Source organism: Mesocricetus auratus, unplaced genomic scaffold (assembly GCF_017639785.1).
Source record: "Mesocricetus auratus isolate SY011 unplaced genomic scaffold, BCM_Maur_2.0 Super-Scaffold_100015, whole genome shotgun sequence".
NCBI lineage: Eukaryota > Metazoa > Chordata > Mammalia > Rodentia > Cricetidae > Mesocricetus > Mesocricetus auratus.
The window spans coordinates 3,266,136-3,290,301 of record NW_024429198.1 but is presented as its reverse complement, the minus strand read 5'-3'; the positions used below and the strand labels follow the sequence as shown (position 1 = coordinate 3,290,301).

The window sequence follows — 24,166 nt, the reverse complement described above, 5'->3', positions numbered from 1 at the left end:
GCTTCTAATTCCAGTGCTGGGGAAGTAGAAACAGGCAGATTCCAGGGACTCACTGGCTAGCCGTCCTAGCTTAAATCATCTAACCTGTCTTAAAATAAAAGATAGACAGCTCCTGAGGAATGACACCCAAGGTTGACCACTGGCTTCCACATGCATGTGCATGCACATTCACATATGTAACCATGACAACATACATAGAAGTATTACATGTTAAAGAACTAAATTAAAATGGTTTGGACTAAATTAACTTCCCATGTAAATTCAGCATCTCTGTCAGAGGATGGCATTTAGAATGCATTGTTTCAGTGCCTGTATCCAGAGCTCACAGATATTAAACATAACAAATAACACCCACCTAGGCTTATCTAGGTCCTAAAGTTGCTAACCTCTTTCAGATCTACTCAGTTACCATGGGTTAGAATAGAATCAGAAAACGACATTAACTAATTGGTTCTCCTGAAGTATATTGTGAAATAATAGAATTCTCACTGCTTTTGCAAGTATGAACACATGCATGCACACATATACACATACACACACACTTTAAAGAATGCTTATGTTACAGGACCATGTAACGTGAAAAAATGTTTGTAATTCCTTCATCCCCACCTCTTTCCTTCAATCCAAGCTCTAGGTTTGCAAGTGTGAGTAGATAGGTGTTTCCTTCCAGGCCCATTTGAATTATTTAATTAGAAAACCAAAAAATAGTAAAAAGTGTATAGAGGCACTATGGTGGTTTGAAAGAAAATGGCCCCCAAAGGTTGTGGTTCTATTAGGAGGTGTGGCTTTGTTGGAGTGGGTGTGACCTTGTTAGAGAAAGTGTGTCACTGTAGGGGTGGGTTTTGAGGTCCTATATATGCTCGATATAGTGCCCAGTGTGTTAGACCTCTTCCTGTTTCCTTCTGATCAAGATGTAGCCAGCCCCATGTTTGCCTGCAAGTCACCATGCTCCTTACCATGATAATAATGGACTGAACTTATGGAAACTATAAGTGAACCTCCACTATTGAATGTTTCCTTTATAAGAGTCGCCTTGGTCATGGTGTCTCTTCACAGCAATAGAAACCCTAACTACGACAGGACAGGTCGTTGGAGGGACAAAACAAAATGGAGAAGGGGCTGTCAGGCCAATGCCTGCCAGACACCTATGCAGTTAGGGAAGAGGAAATTGAGGACCTCTTCCCACCCCAGAGCAGTTCCCAGAAAGCTTTTGTTAGAGGAGGGGGAGACCTGATGAAGTTACTGCTCAGAGTAGTCCATTGCAGGGAACACCTTTGCTTAGTAACCGGACAGTGTGACTATGGGGATGCTGTTAGTCATGGTGTCCACATGTTAGTTCTTTTGGGAAGGAGCTCTGAGCAGCCCTGTGGCACAGCTGCCATGCTTTTCCTGCAGAGATGCTCCTGTGGAAACACTATTGCAAAACTCATCTTTCCACTCAGTATTTTGGAACATCCTTTCATGTCAACACATATGTCTGGCTTATCCTAAAATACCATATGGTTTCCCTTGGTGGAAATGCATACTAATTAAGATTTCCAGTTCCTTTGAGTGGGCATTTGATATATTTATATTATTTGTAGGGCAAATCTTAACAATAGAATTATAGATTATTTCTGAATCAAATAAAATGCACACTGAAGTTTAATAGATACAGTCAAGCATACTTCTTTGATTCTTAATGAGCAGTGATGTTTGTCTCATGAACGCTTATGATCAAGTGGTATTGAGACATTTTTATTTCTGACAATTTGATGTTACACAGATGTTTGCATGATCAATTACTGCTTGGGTTTGTTTGTGGTAACTGTTTTGAGACAAGGTCTCACTGCATATCCTTGGCTGTTGTGGTGCTCGTTGGATAGCTCAGGCTGGCCCCAAACTCACGTGATCCTCTTGCCTCTGCCTCCCAAGTACTGGTTAGTGGACATCACCACATGCCTGTCTGAAGTTGGCTTTCATGAATCCAAGAAATCTTTCTTAATTTGTTTTCTCTCTTATTATGTGCATTTTCTTCTTTTCCAAAATGACATACTTATGTTTTTCTATAGCTATTTGCATTTTAATCTTATTTTTAGCAGATTTTTGTATACTGGGGACAGCAACTCTTTGCCATATCTATCTAGTTAGTATTAATTCTTAAAATGCATATATATATACATATATATATATATAGTCAGGATAGCAACCCTTATATTTACTGCTTGGGGTTTCATATCATGGCTGCCAGATTACACTAAAAAATGAAGCTATGTTTTATTAAGATGTTTTTAGTGGCTTGTGTCTTGTATTTGTGCTTTTTAGGAGTGTATTTTGCTTGAAGGAGTAAAGCAGTAACAATAATATAAAACTTGCTGAGGTCACTCTTAACCGCGCTATGTCTCCTGTCTAAGGCAGGCTCTTCCGTTCTCACAGAAGAAGCGAGATAAAGAGCTGGTGCTTGGTTACGCAACAACTGACTGCCAGAGTGGAGCTTGACCCTACGCGTCTCCTACCACCGTCCAATACATGTTAGACAGCCCACGATGTCTAGCTTACTGTTCCAGTATCATTTATGCGAACAGCATTTCCCTTCTCAAATGACTCAGACACCACCTTTTGCATTTGGTGTTACCATTTCTTCTTTTGGCTTTACCCATCACCCAAAGACCAAGCTTTAGCTGCAGCTGAGGTCGTTCTCACATCCCTGAAATGTTTAACTGGACGTTGTTTTAAAATGGGATCAGTTGTACAGGAGCTAATTCAACTCCTTGTATCAGGATTTGTGCACTTGGTGGACACGGGTTATCCATTGGAGCGATTCAAAGCTGGGATGGGGAAGAAATGTCAGAACCTTCAGGAGGCATTTGTCCTAGGTGGAGCCTGAGGAGAAGGGGACTGGAGGGAAACTTGGGTCCTTGGTCTTATACAGAGATACTGAGAGCCCTCAGAAGGACTCAGCAATCCTAATGGCAGTGCCCTGGAAAAAAGGAGATGATGAAGACCTGCCCCCAAAGCATGCCCCTCAACCCTGCAGCACAGAGCTCTGGGTATTGATTCCCACTTTTCCTCACTGAGGTTGAAAACAACTCTTGCTATGATTTCAATTTTCAGAAATTCATTGAGACATGTGGTCTATCATATAACCTCTCCTGGAGACTGTTCAATTCTAAAAACAGAACTTTCATAAATGCACGCACATCACACCACACCCCCCCACACACACAGGCACACACCACTCACAAGCGTTTTTAAATGGCATTTGCATATGATAGCAGTGGGTCACCCAGCCTGTTTTGAAGAATTTGGCAACACACCCAGGTTCTGGGAAGCAACCAACCGTTGCTGTTACTATGCCTCATGAGGATTGTCTGTGGTAGAGAAACTTCCCATGAATAAATATTTCAGTCATGGCTGAGCAAGAAATTCCAGTAAGGCAAGGCCCACTATGTATTCCTGAGAAGCGCACTTCATGGCCCATGTAGTAGTCACACGGAAGGACAGTCAGAGGATCTTCAGTGAGAACAGGAGTTTGCACATACGATATAAAGAGCAGCTATGACATTCAGAGAACACAGTAAAGCAAGGCACGTTTCCACAGAGGTTGATAAACACTGAATGGAGCCCAGAGACGAGGAAAGATGTGTTGAGGCAGGAGTGAATGCTCAGGTAGAGTGTGACTATAAAACACACAGCTGTTTTTCTCCCCACCTCCCAACCCGTGTGCCAAAGGTTAGGAACTGGGTAATATTTGGTGACATGGGAAAAAAGGCCTGAAAGGGAATGAATTTGTATTTTCATTAAAATAAGTTGAAAGCAGAGAGTAGGAGAAAACTGGTATCCATTTTTCTTCATTTCCCAGATGTTTCCTGGTTGACAGTTATATCTTAGTACTCTGATGCACAGTGCATCTTAGACTCTGATCTGCTCTCTCTAGTGGTACAGAGTCTATTCAGGAATGATAATATTCAAGAAATAATGGATTGGGAAGAAGGCCTCAGTAGTGCAGACAGACACACCTCTCCTTTCCTTTCCTTACTGGAAATCAGGAGTAGACTACTGTTCACTGGGGTCTCAGAGTTTCTCAGGCTGCTGGGTGAATTTGAGGCTGGGTGCCTGGATGTGACATCCCCTGAGCAATGCTCCATGGGCAAGTTCTTATCCACCAGCACACTCACCCACCTACGGCCATTGACATTGAGAGTGCTTGAAAGTCAAGCTTACCCTGGGTTTTCATTTGTATAGTGCATGTGTGGTCTGGGGAGTTCGTGGAAGCTGTGGAGTATCCCAAAGCTCTGGGCTTGGACTTGTCCTTTTTCTGTACTTATTTCCTGGCTTGGCAATCACATGGTACCATACACACCTGACTTCTTCACTGATGGACAGGAATTCTGAGTATTCAGCTGGCTGGTTAAGGTCTTTTTTTGCAGATCAAATAAGCGTCTTAAACTTCTGTCTGAACCTGAGCTTTTGCTAGAGAAACCCAAACCATCCAACCCAGTCTTCTGCCTTGCTAAATGGTCACACTGTTCTTCAAAGGGCTTGAGGCAAAATTCTTGTAGCTCTGCAGTTAAATTATCTCACTGACCCCACCACACCCTACGACCTCCACCATCCAAACCCTGTCCTCTATTTTCACCTGGACTCCATCTCTCCTTCCACATCTGCTCCTGCCCCCCTTTCCTTGTGAATTTCTGGGCTCTTTTCTGGGTGCATCAACTCAGTACACCTCTGTGATATTTTTGCAATGCTTCACCGTGGCAGCCCAAGCTATTCAAATATAATGCCTTTTCTTTCTGCTCTGTCCTCCACAAACCCTCAGTCTCACCCCTGGGCTTCCTCCGTGCTCATCCCCTCCCCTCATCCACACCTTCTTCCTTTTGGTTCTGGAATCTTCTGGGCACTCCCCCTCTTCATGGTCCCATCGAGAAACAAGTGGTGCCCTCAGGTTGGGGTAACTCGAGAAGGTTCTGTTACACTGCATGATGCTGTCCCCCAGGGTTTGCAAGTAGGTGATGTCTGTTTCTCCACACACTGGCAGCCTCATGCTGTTGCATGGTTATTCCTGAGTGGTTTCTGAAGAAATGCTCCACTGAGTCTCTGAGATGTTGCAGCTGCCAACTCCCATTCTGCCCATTTTCAAGAACTTGACTGATTTTTGCCAGGAGGAGTCCAGACGACGATGAGGACTCATAGTCCTGCTGCCATGGTCCTCAGGTTAATGGTGGTGGTCCAGTGAAGCCACTACAAACTAGGCAGGGCTCCTCTATGTCCAGAGAGTGCACACTCTAAGGTCCCCAGTGGATAACCCAAAGCAGTGGTAGACTCACCCTCTGTATGCACCGTTTTTTCCTGTATTGTACAAGATTATCCAGTAAGATACTGACAGCCCCAATGGCACAGAGCAAGTGTAGCATTAGACTGAAGTAGGAGCCACTTAAAATGTATTAGATCAGGGGGTAGGGGCCCTCGCTGCCAAGCCTGGCAGCCTGAGCTTGGTCTTGGAGTTCACGTGGCAGAGCCTGTTGACTGACCTCCACATGTGCACCACAGTATTAACGTGTACACACATGTACACAAGCACACACGCATGCACACACACATATTCTCTAAATAAATAAATAATTGTAAAAACATATAAACAAGGTAATTATTTCTGGAATTTTCCCAGTTGTATTGTCAGATAGCGGCTGGCTGAGGAGAACCAAAAGTACGGGCACTGAACCAGCAGAAAGGGGGATTACTGTAGCCACTGGGCTCAGGTGAGGACAGTGACTGCTGAGTGGCAATTGCTACCTGTCTGGTGGATGACAAGAAGGGAGGAGTATTGCTGTTGCTCTTTCTCAGTCCAACAGGTATGAGAGGGCAGATGCTGGGGGCACTCCTGTGATACCCTTGGTGGCCTTTTGTGACTACTCATGGTTTCCATTAGCCTTGCCTGGTGACCTTTACCCTCTGATATCTACTCACAATTACTTTTGATTTTACTTCTTGAGATAATGCCATATATTTAGAAATTTTTGTTTGTTTGTTTGTTTGTCTTTCCAGACAGGGTTTCTCTGTAGCTTTGGAGGCTGTCCTGGAACTCTCTCTGTAGACCAGGCTGGTTTCAAACTCACAGAGATCTGCCTGCCTCTGCCTCCCGAGTGCTGGGAGTAAAGGCATGCGTCACCACCGCCCAGCCTAGAAATGTTTTAAATAGCCTAGTCATAGAGAAATCATTTGATGTGCACACCAGCTCCAGAGCCTTATGCTTTCAGACTGTGACATGAGATTTTCTTCCCACAGTGGCCCATTTGTGTTCCAAGAGAGGGTGGGAAGAGACAGTGACAAGTGCCTGGACCCAGGACTGAAGTTACTCTCAACAGAGTGGCAGACACTTCCTGATGGGCCTCTTCCTTTGCTCCCTGGTGTACACACACACACACACACACACACACACACACACACACACACACACACACACACACGCACGCACGCACGCATGCACACGTGCACGCAGAGTCTCTCCTTGGATTAGCTTTCCCTCTGGTTCTGGCATTCAGTCACACCATGTGGTTGTAAGTAGAGATCAAGTATGAATGGACTGATGTGTTTGCCAAGAGTAGAGAACAGTCTGACAGGAAATGTGAAGAAAACGCTGCCTACGTCTTCAGCATCCAGGCAGGCACTGTTGACCCCGTGTAATTGCTTACTTTACCCAGTTCTTGTCTCTGCTGTGGTTCTAGTTTACCTATAAAACACTATTTGAAAACAACCAGAGATGATGGCAGTGGGAACTCATAGCCGGACTCACAGAATTTCTAGCTCTGGATGAGATCCGGGCAATAGGACAGGGCAGAATGGGCTTTCTATGAATCCTCCTGTGTGTCTCCCTGCTGACTCAGAGTCCTGAAGAATAAAGGGAAGATTAACGCTTCCCTAACTAATGGGCTTGCTGTTAAATTGGGAACAAATTGGTCTTTTTCAGATCATCTAGCCTTTCTCCCTCTGCTCTCAGATTGTCCTCTGATCAAAACACCTTATGACTCAGTGGAACTCTTTTGGCCTGCAATTTGCAATTCTCTTCAGAAGCAAAAATAAAAAAACAAAACAAAAAAACATGGAAACCAAAAAAAAAGTGGAAATTGTATTGAACAATGAGAATGACCATTCCCCCTGGAATATGCTAACTTTTCCAGGTTGAATTTCAGTGAGAGGAAGGGGCAAGCATGGAGATGGCTTAGGTGATTCATTTAGTTTTTTAATTTATTTTTTAGAAATTTTAAATAGTTGGTTTATTTTACTTTTTGTGTAGCTATTTTGTCTGCATGTAGGCCTATGTGTCATATTTGTGCCCAGTGTCTGCAGAGGTCAGAGCAGGGTGTTGGACCCCTGGAACTGCAGGTACAGATGATTTTGAGCCACCAAGTGGATACTGGACATGAAACCCAGGTCATCTGCAGGGGCTCCCAATCTCTGAGGTATCTCTCTGGCCCTAGCAAGTGATTAACTAAAACCCAGCCCTTTGGGATTGTATTTTTCCTTTTTCTAATCAGCGTTCCTTTTGTTTAGTTTTTCATTTTTAACTTGCATTTTTGCTTTAATGGCTCTGCTTTCATGAATCAAACGAACTGGCTAGTCACTGAGCTCTTGCCACCAAGCCTCAGTATCCCATGCAGAGGAAATCTTCATGGTGTACACAGGCCCCTTGAGGCCAGGGCTTCTGACTCTTGTCAGTCGTCCCTCATTTACGACCCAAGGAACATTTCACAAAACAGGAAATGTGAATTCTTCCTCGATAGGCAGACGACATGGATACAAGGGGAGAAGATGAACAAGAGTTTAGTCCCATCGCTGACCATGGCTGTCCCGAAAAACCTACCCGCAGTTAAAGCTAAATAAAATTCCCTTTCTTGCAATTCATCTTTTTCAGACAATCAGGCCAATGGCTTTCTCTGCGGTCCTTCATCCAGCCTTCCTCTTGGTAGTGCTGCCCCTGAAGGCATCCCTAAGTGAAGGTAAGAGTCCAAAACAGAAGTAAAGAATGTGTAAAGATGAGCCAACTGGTGCTTTGGAGAAACATGAAGCAATTTCTTTTCCCTGGAAGTTGGTGATTAACTCCCATGAGATGTGGTAAATCTCTGGAAGCCACAGTTGCCTTGGGCATGGCCTCCCTCGTCCTGATGGCACCATTAGTAAGCCCACTCCTTAGCCTTGGTTTTCTGCTCAGTGCTCTGCTAACTTGTGTGGTTGTAAGTGGATCTAAGACCGCAGCGTTTCAGGCTTGCTCTCTGTTATATAGACCATTGCCAAGGTATTTCCTTCCAAACCCTGCTGAGCAAAATGGAGCAGCCCAGACTAGTTCTGGTGCCTGGGTTAGAACAAGTTCTAATGCCCCTTAACCACACTTGCTGAGAGCTGTTTGGCTTATAAAATATGGCTGAAAGCAACTGTGGTCTGGGAAGCACTAGAAACTCTCTCAAGTATGTACAAGGTAATCTGAAGTGCTGAAATCTGTTTACAGCATTGGGGAAATGTTTGTCAATTAGCTGTCCCTAAAAGACCATGGTTTGGAATAAATCAACTTCGTAAATGCACATGCACGTGACTACTTTATCAAATGTGTGTGGATACTTTATTTCATTCAACTTATTGAAACACAGATTCTTAGACTTGTAAGCGTTTCTCTTGGTGAATAAATTTATCCCGCATTTGTCCATATTGTATAAAACTACATTTTTTCTTCCTGTATTTATTCTTTGCTGTGTTTTCTTTTTAACAAAGAGTTCCATGTGTGGATTTGCGAAATTGACACTTGCAAAGAATATGCAAAGAATTCCTCACTTGTCTCTTAGAACTGCAAGAAAAGTTATGTGGGAAAAGGGGAGATTTAGTTCTGCTAATAGCTCGAGTTCTGCCTTCCATCCTTTAGGTCTAGGTTTGGTTTTGGCATGGGGAATATACTATTTCTTCTGGCTTCTTAAGCACCAGTTAATTGAGCTCTTCCATAAGCTGGGGCTGCCAGGGGCCAGGGCTCTCTCACTGGTCTGTCTTGCTGCTGAAGTCAAGTACACTGCAACTAATTAGGGAGGCTGAGCATGAAGAATGTTCTGGCTTAGATCAGAGCCCCTGGTTCAGAGACAGCCTAATGCACCAAGTCCTTGTGGAGAGGCACTCCCGAGCGAGCAAGCATTCACTATGCTTTTGCCAGTTTGTTCCCCTATCAGAGTCCCATGATGTGACCTGACTGGTCATGGCATGTCTTCCGCATGTGAAACCTACTGCCCTCAGGTCAGTCTTTGCAGTTTAGTTTCTATTGTTTAGATCAAACATGTTTCCCTAATTTCCTGGCAACCTAACTTCCGTTTCTGTTTCCAACTTTCTTTACAAAGCAAGGTTTCCTTGGTAGATCTTGTCTTCATCAGAACTGTAGGAACTTTTTTTTTCAATGTCTGCTGCCTGGTATACCTCCACTCACAATAGTGAGCTCACCACTTAATCAACTAACCAGGCTCAATTCAGAGACTGCAAATAATCCGACCTAACCTCTTCCAAGCACTATTGCTTCACTTGGCCCCGTGCACGTTTCCATCAGCCAGAGGAGTTGACTGCAGCATCCTGCTGTACTTTTTTTCTGTCTTTTGTGTACATATATAAAAGTTGTAAATATGTGGAGATTAGTTATTTTACATTCATTTAGAGGTGTCTGTGTGTGTGTGTGTGTATGTGTGTGTGTGTGTGTGTGTGTGCATGTAGATCGGAAGACAGTTGTGTGGGTGTGTCTCTCCCTCCATCATGTAAGTTCCAGGGATGGAACTCAGGTTATCAGGCTTGGCCGCAAGCACCTTTACACACAGAGCTGCTTTGCTCTCGTATATATTCTAATGAAGACTAAATCATGCTGTGTAGAGACAAATATATATATATATATATAGAGAGAGAGAGAGAGAGAGAGAGAGAGAGAGAATAATCTGCCTCCAGGGGATTATTTTTTAATTTAAACCATTAAGTAGAATGAATGTTTCCTTTTGATGTCAAATGTTTTTGGAATCACATTGTTTTAAGTACTATTACATGGTATCCCACTCTGGGAATTAGCCACACATTATTTCCTCCAGCAGTATTGGGTTGGTCAGAGAAACTGTGGGGAAAGTGGGACGGTCTGTGACTAAGCCTAGGATGGAGTCCCCAGTTGGCTTGGTCATACTCCAGTGTCGTGGCATGAGAGCTGGCCTGGGAGCCAGAAGCCCTGGGTCTGGTCTGGTGTGAGCCTAGGCACAGTCATCCATCTACACATTAATCTCAACTAGCTTCTCGGAAAAGTTGGCAGGATGGCATTTATTCATCTCCATGGTCCTTTTGACCTCTCTGGCTTCAGTGGGGAGGAGTTTTAGTTCTTTTCCCCACCACGATACTTCTAATGGATGTTACTCAAGTACCCGAGTCATCCCACACTTGCTGATAATTTCAGGAGCTTCCCCTTTGTTGAAACAACATAGGACAACTGGGTAGAGCTTCCAGAAATAAGGTTAGACAGGGAGTTGACTCATTCATGTGTCAATTGTAGAACTGTGTGTTGCTAATCTTGATTTCCCTGTGCTAAGTAAGACTTAGTCACACTCTTGTTTCTGTTACAACCCTCGGCAGAAAGGCAGCCTATACAACCTGTTGTGATCATGGGTGAGAAAAGCCAGGGGTCAGGCAGACACAGAGAGAGAGCATGGGGAGTATGCTCTCAGGTTACTATACTTGAAGAAAGCAACTGAAGGAAGAGTTTGTTTTGTCTCACAGCTTGAGGCACAGTATAGGCATAGAGGGAAGGAAGGCATAGAGGCAGGACTGTGAGGTAGCTGGTCACATTGCATCAGTAGCCATGGGAGACTGGCTCAGTTTCCAGTACCAGGTGTGATTTCCCTCCTTTTGAGTGGTCCTGACATCTCATCAGGTGTTGATTTCCACTAGTGTGTTAGTTAGACCCCCACCTCTTAATCGTTCTACCATCTTTGACCATCCCCACACTAGAGCCAAGTTTCCAAGAATCTCTGTTGGACACTCAAACCATACACAAACCACAACGTGGAAAAATTTAAGTCAGAACATGTGATTTAAGTTTGACACGTTAGTGAGAGTGAGAGATGACAGGATTCTAGAAGCTCAGCTTATTTTTGTTTTTTATTGTAACCATGTATCTTGAAAGTTTCTATTGAGGTAACAGTCCCATAACATAAAATTAAGTATCTTTATGGTTACAGTGAGTCAATCATCAGTGACACTTAATATTTCATAATATTACTGTAACCATCCTGTGGGAGCAAAGTTACTCTAAATTTGTGCCCCTCCCTTTACCTGTCAGATTATTTGTTCCTCAAGGAATTGGAATTTCCCTGGGAGTCACAGGGGAGAAGAAAGGAAATGCTGAAGCCCAGTGTCTGCCAGAGGAGGAGCTTGTTTCCCAAGAAGAGATTTCCCAGTTCTAGCAACTGTTAGAACACCTTGCAGAGAGACTGGTGTACCAGGATTTTGCCTCTGGGCCACCAACCAGCTCCCAAATCATGACAGAGATTTAATATTAGTGATGAATGCTTGACCTAGCTGAGGCTCGTTTCTGGCTAGCTGTTTTTCTTTAACTTAAATCACCTGTTTCCCTTTCTCTACCTTTTGTCTCAAGACTTTTTACCTTTACTTCTTTCTCTATATTTTACTGTCACTGTTTCTCGTATCTGGCTGGCTGGCAGCTACCTGGCTTCTTGCTCCTTACCCCGGGCATGTCCCTTTCTTTCTCTCTCCTCTTCTTTTCGTTCTTCTCTTGAGCCAAGATTCCTCCTTCTACTTATTCTCTCTGCCTTCTAACCCTGCCTATCCCTCTCCTGCCTAGCTACTGGCCATCCAGCTGTTTATTAGAGCAATCAGGTGCCTTAGGCAGGCAAGGTGAAACAAATGCAACACATCTTTACATAATTCAAGTGATATTCCCCAACAGACTGGAGCTGAGGCAGTGATGGACAAGACCACACTTGACTGGGATGTCTTAATTATGATGATACATGCTTCCTGCCTTCTGTTTAAACCTGTGCCTCATTTCAGGATAGAGTCCCTGGGCCTCTTTGTTCCTCTTCCCAATATAGACAAACTAAATAAACATGCTTTCTCTGCTATGTGCTATTATTTGTGTATTTATTTGGCCTACTGGGGCTGAATGGTTCTTCATGCTGCTAGGGCCCAGATATTCTAACAACTCCAGAAACACAACCTCTGGCTGCTGGAAACATTGGCATCTATCACGCAATAGCTCCTGATTCTTCACTCCCCCATGCCAGACCACTGACTGTTTCTATGACTTTACCTATTCTGGATATTTTGAGTAAGGGAAACCATATAATACGTAACTCTGTGTCTGGATTCTTTTACTTATTACAATGCTTTTGAGTTCCATCCAATGTGTCACATGGATCAGAGCTCTATTCCTTTTCACTACTGAATTATATGTCATTTGCATGCAGAAATCACAGCCTTCAATGTGAATGTCATCCACTGATGACATGGGACTTATTTCCACCCTTTGGTGACTGTAATAGTGCTATTCCAAACATTCATGGGCAGACACTTATTTGAATCCCTGGTTTCATCTGGGACGTAGGTGGGATATAGACTTAGGAGTGAAATTGTGGATCACACTATAATTCAATAGTAAGTTTCTGAAAAATCACCACAATGTTTTCCACAATGATGGGCCATTTTACATTCCACCTGCAGTGTACAGGAACTGCAAATTTCTCCATACCCTCATCCACATGTGTTATTTCCATGCTGTTAATTATTTCTCCATACCCTCATCCACATGTGTTATTTCCATGCTGTTAATGAGTACAGAAGCCTTCCTTGAGAGTGTGAGGTGATATCTCATTTGAGATGCCATCCTGGGTTTGATCTTCCTTTCTTAGTGACTGATAATGAGCATCTCTTCATGTTGCTTTTTGGCCATTTGTTTATTTTATTTGGAGAAATGTCTTCCATGTCCTCTGTCCATTTTTAAACTGAGTGTGTTGCTTTTCTGCTGTGAATTTGTAAGAGTTCTTTATTTAGTGGGAACACTAGAAACTTATCTAACACATGACTTACAAGTATTTCTCCCATTTTCAGTCTTATTTTCTTTATAACACTCTTCAATAGGCAAACTTTAATGTTGATGAAGTTCAGTGTATCTGCTTTTCCTATGTTACTTGTGCATTTCATTTTATATGGAAGGACCCACTGCCAAATCCAAAGTTGAGGTGCCCACACTGAGAATGTCCATCCTTCCCACACTGTATTTGGGAAAATGTCCCACAGGAAGGGGAACCTATAAATAGCTGTCTTTCATGTTATGGGTGTTCTTATTAATGTTACTTCCAAGGAACCTATATCTGCAACCTTCTGTCATATGTGGGCAATACCTTGTCTGGATGTGAAGTCCTCCACTGTGGAAAAGTCACACGAAAGCACTTTATTCCTATCTCCACTTCTGTGGCTCCATCCGGGATCTCATTCTGTCGGCAGTGTCCTGGATGCTGCTGAGGCCATGAAGCATACTTCTCTGGCATTGCATCCCATGAGACCGTGGATCAGACAAGGGACCAGTTGTGAAACAGTGCAGCAAAGGGGAGCACCTGTTTGATATCAGGGAGATCACTATTTAAGTTTTACAGAGCTTTTGTAAGTTACTTAATCCCATGGGGGTTCTATTTTCTTATCTATTATAAAAATTGTCTTATGGTTTTACAGTGTTACCTGACACATCAAAAGCAAAGCAGCTGCTACCATGCCTAGTAAATAACACATGCTCAGGATTGTTACTGATACCCTCCATGAGAAAAATAGCACATGTGCACTGGTGATTTGGGGACCCTCCTTCTTGTTTTGCAGACTGCTAGCATTTTTATTAGGAAGATACTCCCTTGCCTTTGTGGAGGGGAGAGGCTGCAAGGGAACTGAACTGTTGGCTTTATTCATGCTGTGTGTGTGTTTAGTTACCAAGTCACTCCTCCCGTAGATACTTTCTTGCCTTTTAAATATGGTACAGGAAACTTTCAGATCACTAATAGCTAAAAGACTGGGAAAATGTATGCCAAGAAGCACGTGTCTCTTATACATGGGTCAGCATACGCCAGCTGATTTTAGAAAGGGAGTCTTTATCTTTCCAAAACCTTTATAACATCCCCAGTTTACTTCAGACCCTCCTCAGTCCAACAGCTGGAATAGTTGAATTTGCAACGCATAATCCCTTTCTGTTCTCTGTGGTGTTTCCCTCTCTTAAGCGGAAGTCAGTCTCTGGAATTGGCAGTAACCCAAGTGGATTCAGGCTCACACTCTCTCTTGTAGCTGATGCCTGTGTATGTGTGCTATGGCTGTGATGCTATTTAGGGTTTAAAGACAGTTGGAGAGACACTGGGCACTTCTGAAGGTCAATGACCTGTACAAATCTGTTCATGTTTGAACTCCTGTTCTTTTAGAGTCATTACACTGTACACTGTTCTAAGCTTGCAATCTCACCGATTTCTGTGATTTTGTTGTGTCTCTCCAATTAGGCTCTTCCTCTGATTGGGGAACCTTGTCAAAAGTGTTTGTTTCACATTAAGTGCCTATAATTATTGCTGCCTCACCCAAAGAGTTCACCAAATTCTTACTGGAGGTGTGCAGCTCAGCACGTTGAAATACATGGAACCATGTCTCTATACATTATACATGGAACCATGTCTCTACACATTATACATGGACCCATATCTCCATACATTATACATGCAACCATGTCTCTATACATTATACATGCAACCATGTCTCTATGCATTATACATGCAACCATGTCTCTATACATTATACATGCAACCATGTCTCTATACATTATACATGGAACCATGTCTCTACACATTATACATGGAACCATGTCTCTATACATTATACATGGAATCATGACTCTACACATTATACATGGAACCATGTCTCTACACATTATACATGGAACCATGTCGCTATATATTATACATGGAACCATGTCTCTATATATTATACGCTTCCACTTTCAAGCCTTCTAATAAGCCATGGAACCCTGAATTTACAAAAAAAACTGATTTTTAGTTTTAGATTTTAGAGTATGAGATTTTTAAGGGAAAAATCTCTTTGTCTCCATTATGAATTAAAATCCATTAGATTACCCAGGAAAGAAACATTTGTGTAGGTGTTTACCAGCTTATTAATACACTGTGCATTGCTGAGCAAGTTTTCTGCTTCACTGTGGTGTTAATTTCTTCCTCTGCTGATGTAACTTCTAACTGCTTCTCGGTATCTGATGCTAGGAGGTGTACGTAAGCGTACTCTCCAAAGCTCACCAGTGAGCACATTGAATGGTGTCTCTCTTAGATGTGTGCCTATTTAACCATGCCTCCATTGAGAGTTATTTTCTACCTGTTTTTGGCCTTTCAGTCTTGGGCGAGCCTTTCCAGTTGATTCCTGAGATTCTTACTGTTTCTATTCAGTCTAAACTTCAGCAAGTGAATTTACAGTGGACTGTTCCAAACCTTACTCATCAAGAATTAAAAATGGGATTTCAGATAGAGATTAGTAGAATGAATGCATCCAACATCATCTGGGTGGTAAGTATTTTTTTACTTAATATTTTAAAAATTATTTTCCCAGGCCATGATTTGTCTTTTATACCATTCAAAAAAATCTTATTTTTCCAGAACATTCCCCTCTCAGTACAAGTTTCCTAAAGAATTGCATCCCTGTATTTTAGTTAAGACAGTCGTTCTCAACCTTCCTAATGCTGTGACCCTTTAATACAGTTCCTCATGTCGTGATAAGCCCAACCCATACATTTATTTTCTTACTACTTCATGACTGTAATTTTGCTACTGTTGTGAACTATAATAGATATCTGTGTTTTCTGATGGTCTTAGGTGACTCCTGTGAAAGGGTCATTCGACCCCTAGGTTGAGAACTGCTGAGTTAAAACAAAGTAATATGGTCCATTGGGTTTGATGGATTTATTAAAAACAATAGATTCTCTCTGTTGTACTGTTTGCCCCAAGACATTCACTGGGCCTGTCCCTGTAAATACTGGATCTATGTATCCCCTACAGATCAATTATCTTGCTCTTTTCTCCTCTCTTCTTCTCTGTCCACTTAGGATCACCCAGAGCTGGGTTGTCCTGAGTATGATATAATGACTTACTCAAACTTTTCTCACAGTGAGGATTCTTGGGATTCCTTTTACTTGCCCTGTGCTGAGGGCACAAAGGAGTAAATCCCAGCACTTACTATCTGGCCAACACAGAGGTTCCCATGGACTGCATTGGACAATAACTTAGTGCCCTCTGTTTCCTGGAATGTGGATTTGCTAATACATAAATTCATTGATTAAATCTTTCTTGAGAGGTGGAGGCTGGGTGATCAGAAGTTCAAGACACCATATGCTACAGAATAAGTTCAAGGTCAACTTGGACTTCATAAGCCTTTGCATTAAACCAAATGAAAGAAAACCTTCAACTTTTTTTCTGTTTTGAATTATTTGGGATAGACACAATGGATGTGTCTGACACAGTCTCATCTAAGGGCACATTGGTCACAGACATTAGATATTATTATGTGATGCTTCAGGACAGTTTATCAAGGCAAGTTAGAAATATTCTGGAGATAAAGGACACAGAGGAGTGATCTGAGGACCCATCAGCCCTATTGAGGTCCCTCTCCTCTTGGCAGCAAATGCTTGGCATTTAGTAATCAAGAATGTCTGTCCTTCTAGTTAAGCTTGTCACTAATGTTAAAGTCTTCAGTTCTTTTCCATATCCGTCACCAAATATGAAGTCTGAGCAAATGACTCAAGATAAATAAAATCCAGCTCAGTCCACCACTTATAGCAGGTCTGTTGCTTGGCTGTCTTTCCGAGGGCAGTTTCCCACAGTGGTAGCTGTTGAACGTGTGATGTCACCTTAGTAATGCATGTGTGTAATAGTTAGCTGTGCACTTCCCACCATCAGTGTAGCTTCTCATCATCCCACCTTCTGCTAAGAAACCTGATTGCTGCGATTTTGACAGGTATTGGTTGGTGGTTTGGGCCTAAAGAAACATTCAACAAAGGTCCCATTGGACAAAGAATGGTCCCAAAACAGAAGGTGGGGAGAAGTGCGGAGGGGAATTTTGGAACATTAACATTTATCACCATAACAAAACAGCAATAGAACAAGGGAATATTATTTCGTATATCTCTAAAAGACCATACTTATCAGTTCTCACGTCAGGAAAAGCAAGTAGTGTTAGTCATGGAACAAGTGGACCCCATTCTTTGTTTTCTAAATCTGGTTCCCTATTAGATTCACGGAATATAGTCTCTTTGAATGGGAAAGCAGAATGTGGAAATTATTTTTGTGTTTATGAGGGGTTAAAATTCCCAAGGGTGGACTATTACACCATCCAATTATGTCATTTAACTCAAAACATGCAGCTCCAGCCTCAGTACAGCAGTGAGGACAACCACCACACAGATAATTGTTAGCAGTTCCGTCAAAGAGAGGCAGGGAAATAACCTCATTCGTCACCTCCGTGGTCAGACAGGGAAGATGGTCACATGCTGACTCTTCTTGTACCTGGACTTGAGCAGAGACATGAGATCTTCTTCCATTAAGAGTGGGAACATACTTCCTTCTGGAAATTCTTCTTTGCTTGGGCAGTTCCTTGTAGTGCAAGCAAGGAACCCCATTGCCACTTATGCTGAGGGAGACAGATTACAATCCCATTATTCATTGTGACTCCAACAAGCCAGATGAAACCCACACTGGCCTAGATGCTCATAGCTGGGATAGGACACTTCCCTGACAGTGCTAGCCATACAGAGCCCTGCTGACAGCCACACTGTATGGTGCTGCCCCAGGTCAAACTTTGCTCTTTTCTCTAGGACATTATCTGTATTCTTTTGTCAACAGCAAGAGAAAGCAGAATAGCGGCTCAAGCTTGGAAAGATGCCAGGGATGTGAATCATCTAGGGATAGGATTCATGCTTCAGCAATGAGTCATTGACCTCAGATATATTTCTATGCCTGTGTATATGCCAATTTCTGTGACCTACTAGTGTCTGCAAGGGCTATATTCAGATCGCCACTTCAATGACAAAAAAAGTCAAATTCATCACTTTTTTTTAAATCAGTAATTTGATTAGCATAGTCAAAATTTATCTTCTTCATTGACAAAACTATGAAGACTGCAGTGCATAAACTTGAGGTTAGATAGAATCCACAGTGTCTAGGGAAACGTGACTAAATTAGTTAGTTCACAAGGTTGGACTGTGGGCCTACCTCAGGCATTGTGTGAGCATTTAAAAGCTGAGCACACAAATGGGATGTGTGGGATGTAAGGGCCCCTTGTGAATGCTGGGGCTACAGGCCTAATTTTCTGCCACAATTTGAATGAAAGAATCTTTGAGCCAAGATATGAAAGGGGAATTGGAGTGAATTTAGCATGGAAGATGGGAACAAGATCCCTGAGGAAACCCAATGGGAGCTATCAGAGGCCTTGAGAAAAAGGCGTGGGGTGGCTACCAGATTTGAAGGCAGGCTACCATGCGTGAGCTAGGAGCACATGGAAACAGGTTGGGGCAAGGAAGTGCAGGGCAAGACCACCCAAGGCCGTGGGAAAACAATCAAATGTGTTTACCTGGAGAGCAGTAAGAAGGGGCGTGGCAAGATGTGAGAGTTGGCTGTAGGAGACTGCCAGGGCAGAAATGGGTGGATCTAGGGAGATACACAAGGGAACCCCAATTCTGGCCGGCTGACAGAGTAGCAATTCACTATCGTCTAGTTTAGTTTTCTGTCTTCTGTAGTTGTCTAGTGTTTGCTTTATGTTTAACAATATCCAAAACTAATTCTTAAGGCTATTCATTAAGTAATGAAAGTTTCATGAATATGAAACAGGCAGGCAGAAATATGTTTTATGAACCAAGAATAAAGCAAAATAATAAGCTGATATGAAATATTAACACTTTCAAAATTCTGTTCTGTAGAGAGTAGAAAGGAGGCACAAAATTAAAATTACCTGGGTGAACCACAGTGTTCTTGTTCCACAGCTGTGTGAATCTGTTATCGCCATGATTTAAGAGTGGTGATCTGAACAGGACAGGGATGTAAGAATTGTTGTCTACAAGGGTGACATGTCACTCCTGGGCTCCATATACTGAGTACAGACTCGCATTAGCTTCCCCAGGAAATTCAAGGTGCTGTAAGGAATGTGTCTTCCCTAGGGTTTCTATTGCTGTGATGGAATACTGTGACCAAAAGCAAATTAGGGAGGAAAGGGTTTTTTTTTTCTTGTTTGTGTTTGTTTTTGGTTGCTACCCTTCCATGTAATAGTTAACATTCATCATCAAAGGAATCCAGGACAGGAACTCATGCATGGTAGGAACCTGGAGGCAGGAACTGATGCAGAGGCCATGGAGGAGTGCAGCTTACTGACTTGCTCAACTTTATTTTGTATTGAACCCAGGACCACCAGATCAGGGATGGTACCACCCACAGTGAGCTGGGCCCTAAGAAAATGTCCCACAGGCTTGCCTACAGCCTGATCCTATGGAGTAATTTTCTCAGTTGAGGTTCTCTTTTTTCTGATGACTCTAGCCTGTGTCAAGTTGACTTAGAACTATCCAGCACAGACTTGGGGAGAGGGCAGGGGTTCTGGAGGGACACACTAAAGAAAATGTGTCGCGTCTGCTGCGCAGCCTGTGTCCGAGACCGTGCGGAGGGTGTCGGGGACTGACAACACAGAGACTTGTTCAACGATGTAATGAAAACTTTAAACAGGCCCCAAAAAGGTTCAAGAAAACTTCCTAAGAAAGGCTCCCACCAGAGAAGCTTCTGTTCTCTCCTCTACCCTGGCTGGTTCTGCCCTGACCCCAAAAACTGATCTGGGAGTGGCAGAAGAGGCAGTTAGTCTTTGGACAAGGTCGAGGTCATGGCGGTTTCTGTGGGCAGGCCTTTTCTAGGAACTTATTGCCCCCAGGCATTGTATTGTTTTTAGTAAACATGTTTTTAGTAAACATTGTCTTACAGCTGCCTACTCCCAGGCAGAAGGGGAAGTGGGTCTCTGCTCAAGGTCTGGTGTTCCCACAAAAATGAGTTCCTAAAGCTATGGGGGACTCAAAGAAGAAGCAAATATGATCTCTGCTCTCTTGGGTCCATACCAGATTCACAGGTAAATTCCAGGAAGGCATTATGGTGTTTGGAGATGGGAAGAATTTAAAAGAAAAAGCAGAAAATTCTCATAGGAAACTGATGTACAGTTCTACAGTAGAGTTCTCAGTAACCATGTGTGAGGCTGTGGCTCACACATCAGGAGAATGTCTGAGGTATCAGGAAATGAAAGACAAGACGTCTGGCCATTTGTGCTAAGAGAATGTGTGTGCATGCGTTTATTGCAAGAGAATGCACATGTGTGTCTTTATTGCAAGTGCTAAGAGGTCTATCTCTATTGTAGAGAGGGAGCAGCCTTATATACAGGCTTGCAGCACAGTGGAAAAACCCCAAGTGGAAGAGATCATGTTTTCAAAACTAGATGTTGATGTCAGTGGGGCAAGGCCAGGGCAGTAAGCCAGGACTAGAAAGCAGGATGTGCTTGGACTGGAAAACAGGGTGCACTTGGACTAGAAAACAGGATATACTTGTTGGCTGACCAGCAACTCACAGAGACCCCCATGGGGGCTGGGACCCAACATGAGGCACCAGGTTCCATCTTCAACATTGGGATATTTAAGAAGGCTTCATGAAGGAGATGGAATATGACCTGGGCTTCAATAAATGCAGCTAATTCTTAATGCAGAGGAAAGTGGAGAGCACTAAGCCAACAACGCCTTATGAGCAGATACTGAGATGCCCAATAAGCCATCAGAAATGTTGGTAGACTATTGGATCCAGAGAGAGGATACCTTCAGACTAATGGGAACCAAACTGTAGAAGCCTTGAAAGGTAGAGAAAGATGTCATGGAACCATTGAAGTTGATCAACTTTGAGACTAGAGATGCCAATGTCTTAGATAGATTAAGACCTAGTTCACCTGGAGTAGGTCCTTAAAGAACACTATGAGGAAGGAATGCTGTTTGATTTGTGTCTCTAAGTCCTATGGTTCTGACAGAGGGGACTTTATGGAGGGATGTAGTCCATCTGGCCACCACCTTTGAAAGGACAAGAGAGAAAAACAAGGACCACTTCTGGAGATGTTAGTGTTCCCAGAGTGCCATGGAAGATTTCCCTGTTTGTTCAAATTTAGTTGGTCTAATCTAACCCTGGCTAAAATGAGTTTAAAAATATTGCTTACTTCTAAAAGGACAATTCAGTTAATTAGTTTTCTAGAATTTTCTTAGCATGGTCTAAGTGACCAGCATGGTTGAATATCTGTCTCAGATCTTTGGTTCAAGATTTGAATGACTTTTCTTTTCTCTCACTTGATCTGTATGGGCCACTGGGCAATATGACAGTCATAGGGATCGAGGAGACAGGAGGCCATAGCTGCCATTACAGACATCAGAGCAAGGAAGTGATGGATTAGGAATGGACTTAACTTAGCAGCGTGGTGGAGTCAAAGCAGGGTAGAAGTTTGTCTTTTGGAATAATAATTTTCCAGGATGCAAATATTTCATTCATTTTAGGAGGATTACAGCACCACTGTGAAGCGGAACCAAGTTCTGCATTGGAACTGGAAGTCTGAAATCCCCTTGGAATGTGTAACACATTTCATAAGAATCAGGGCTATGGTAGACGATGCCAATTACCCTCCACAGAATTCTTGGAGCAACTGGAGTTCCTGGAAAGAAGTCAGTGGTAAGAAGTAAAATGGTTACAAGTGAAGCGGTCACAACAATAATCAGATTTAGTGTAACTCAGAGATCAGTAGTCAACTGAAGGATATTCCAGTACCTCTAAAAGCCCCTGAGTTGACACGCATTATTTTCATTTGGTCGCAATAGAACTAAAAAGTGTCTTTGAAATTCCCCATGGAGCTCTAGATGGCTGAAGTTTTATCCCTGAATTAATTTAATTATGTGATTTAATTTTGTGATTCAGATAATTTTGCATTCATTTTCCAAATATGCAAAATATGTTTACTTTAAAGTTGTGTATGCGTTTTTATTAAAACAGCACACACATTCAAATACATGCTTGTGTGTGCACATGCGCACTCGCACACACACACACACACACACACACACACAGTACATGTATTGGGAATGTTTCCATAAAGGACCCAACAGTTTCTTTTGAGACTATGGCACTTAAATCTTCAGAAAGCAGCCTTAGACAATGTGTAAACAAATGTGAGGGCAGCTGTGTATCAATAAAACTTTATTTACTAAACAGATGGCACACTTGACTTGGCTCATTGGTCAGTCCTCAGTTTAGAGGCAGGGAGCAATATGAGGAAAAGGAAAGCAGCCTTTCATTACAGTGACAGAACTGTGGACAAATAACCTTAACTCTCTTTTCGTGTTGATCATTGAACAATGTTGTAGGCAAAATTTAGAGTGGGCCATAGATTCTCATGTTCCACGAGGCTACAGGCCAGATCTACAGCAGTAGCATCTCTACTCCTTGCTAGATAGCCTGACATGTTATATAAATTCTACTAATATAATCATTCCTTTGCCAAGCATCAATGCAAATTTGTTAACTGAAACTAGCAACTTATTAACCCAGGAACAGCTTAATGCATACATTGATAGCATTAAAAATAAGTATACATTCTGCAGTTTCAAACACTAAACATTGGTTTAGCTATCACATTAACCCTAAGAAATAGGCTTTATTTTTATTCCCACTTGACAAATACAGAAAATGAGGTCCAGGGAAAGTAAAGAACCTACATAAACCTTGTATTTCACAACTGTGTCTTACTGCTGGAACACACACACACACACACACACACACACACTGCCTAAAATAGTAAAAAAAAAAAGCCATGCATATTAACACATAATCAGTGCTCACTAGGTGAGTCAGAGGTTAACATAAATGCCTTGTATGAATTGAATGTACTATATAGTGAGTTCAAAGCTGGCCAAGAATATGTAGTGAGATCCCATCTCAGAACAAGCAAACAACAGCAAGAGAAAATGAAATAAATGTGCTATAAACAATTTTGGTAAAATGGACTAGATGTCTTCAAAACTGTGACAGTAAAATTTATAAAAGAATAAATGAAAATCCTGACCCTCAGGGGGATGTTTCTCAATCATGGTTGTTCAGTAGAATCATGTGGAGGAAACCTTCAGAGAAGCTAGGCGCAGGGCACTTGGCATAGGTGAGGTCAGTGACAGCAATATCTAGTGGCCTAATAGGTGACCAGCCAGGCTAAATCAGGCTAAGGACAAAGGTGAGGCAGTGAAGTCTGAGTCTCAATTAGGGGAAAGCTTCTTCTAAAAGGCCACCTAGGGGGAAGGTGGCAGCAGGGAGGAAGTTCCTTCAAAGAGGGAGAGCCCTAAGGATTTTTGATATGTCACAGGTCACAGCAAAGAAAAGACTGGAGTAGGAGATGGAAACTGAGTGAGCAGTATTTCTGGGAAGGGGGAGAAGACGTGACTCAGTGTGATAGAGAGAGGCATGGCTTTGGGGCTGGGCAAATTTTAGCTGTGTTTAAGCCATTCAAGGGGGAGATTGTTTGTTCAGGGGTGTAGTCCATGATGGCATGGGTGGTCCGGTTGGTAGGAGCTCGCAGCAGCTGATTGCATCTCACCCACAATCAGGAGACAGAAATGCTAGTGCTTGGCTCCCATTCTCCATTTCATACAGTCCAGGACCCCAGCCAGGGACTGGCGCCACCTGTTGTTCTTTTGTTTAAGTACGCGCTAGATGGGACACGAACCACAGATAGTGTATTAACTATAGAGTTTATTACAGGGTGGGAGAACGAGGGGGGGCAGAGAAAACAAGAGAGACAAAGAGGATAAGAGAAGAGAGAGAGGAGGAGAGAGTGAAGTGGAAGAGTGAAAAAAAGGGAAGCTTGCATATGCGTACTGAGTCCTTATGCAGCCCAGTAACGAGTGATGTCCCGGGTACATGCCCCACCCGTTGTCAGGGGGCGGGGTCAGCCTGGTGTTTAGTTCCAACACCACCCATAGTGAGAAGGTCTTCTCATCTTGATTAACCCAATAGCAACGTCCAATAACCGGAAGTGATGATAGTGATGCTGTTTTAGA

The 24,166-nt window shown here is 42.7% G+C and overlaps 1 protein-coding gene across 4 annotated transcripts in view; it reads left to right on the top strand.

Annotated features, from left to right (window-relative positions):
- Osmr (oncostatin M receptor) overlaps positions 1–24,166 on the top strand; it is a 63,838-nt gene that overhangs the window by 3,621 nt on the left and 36,051 nt on the right. For all 4 annotated transcript variants that reach the window (XR_005881579.1, XM_040757584.1, XM_040757582.1 and 1 more), the window contains exons 2-4: positions 7,895–7,979; positions 15,418–15,587; positions 21,623–21,794. Coding sequence is in view for 3 of the 4 variants with exons in the window: in XM_040757584.1 (XP_040613518.1) it covers positions 7,907–7,979; positions 15,418–15,587; positions 21,623–21,794 (415 nt within the window). In the remaining variant the exon portion in view is untranslated. The remainder of the gene's footprint in view (positions 1–7,894; positions 7,980–15,417; positions 15,588–21,622; positions 21,795–24,166) is intronic.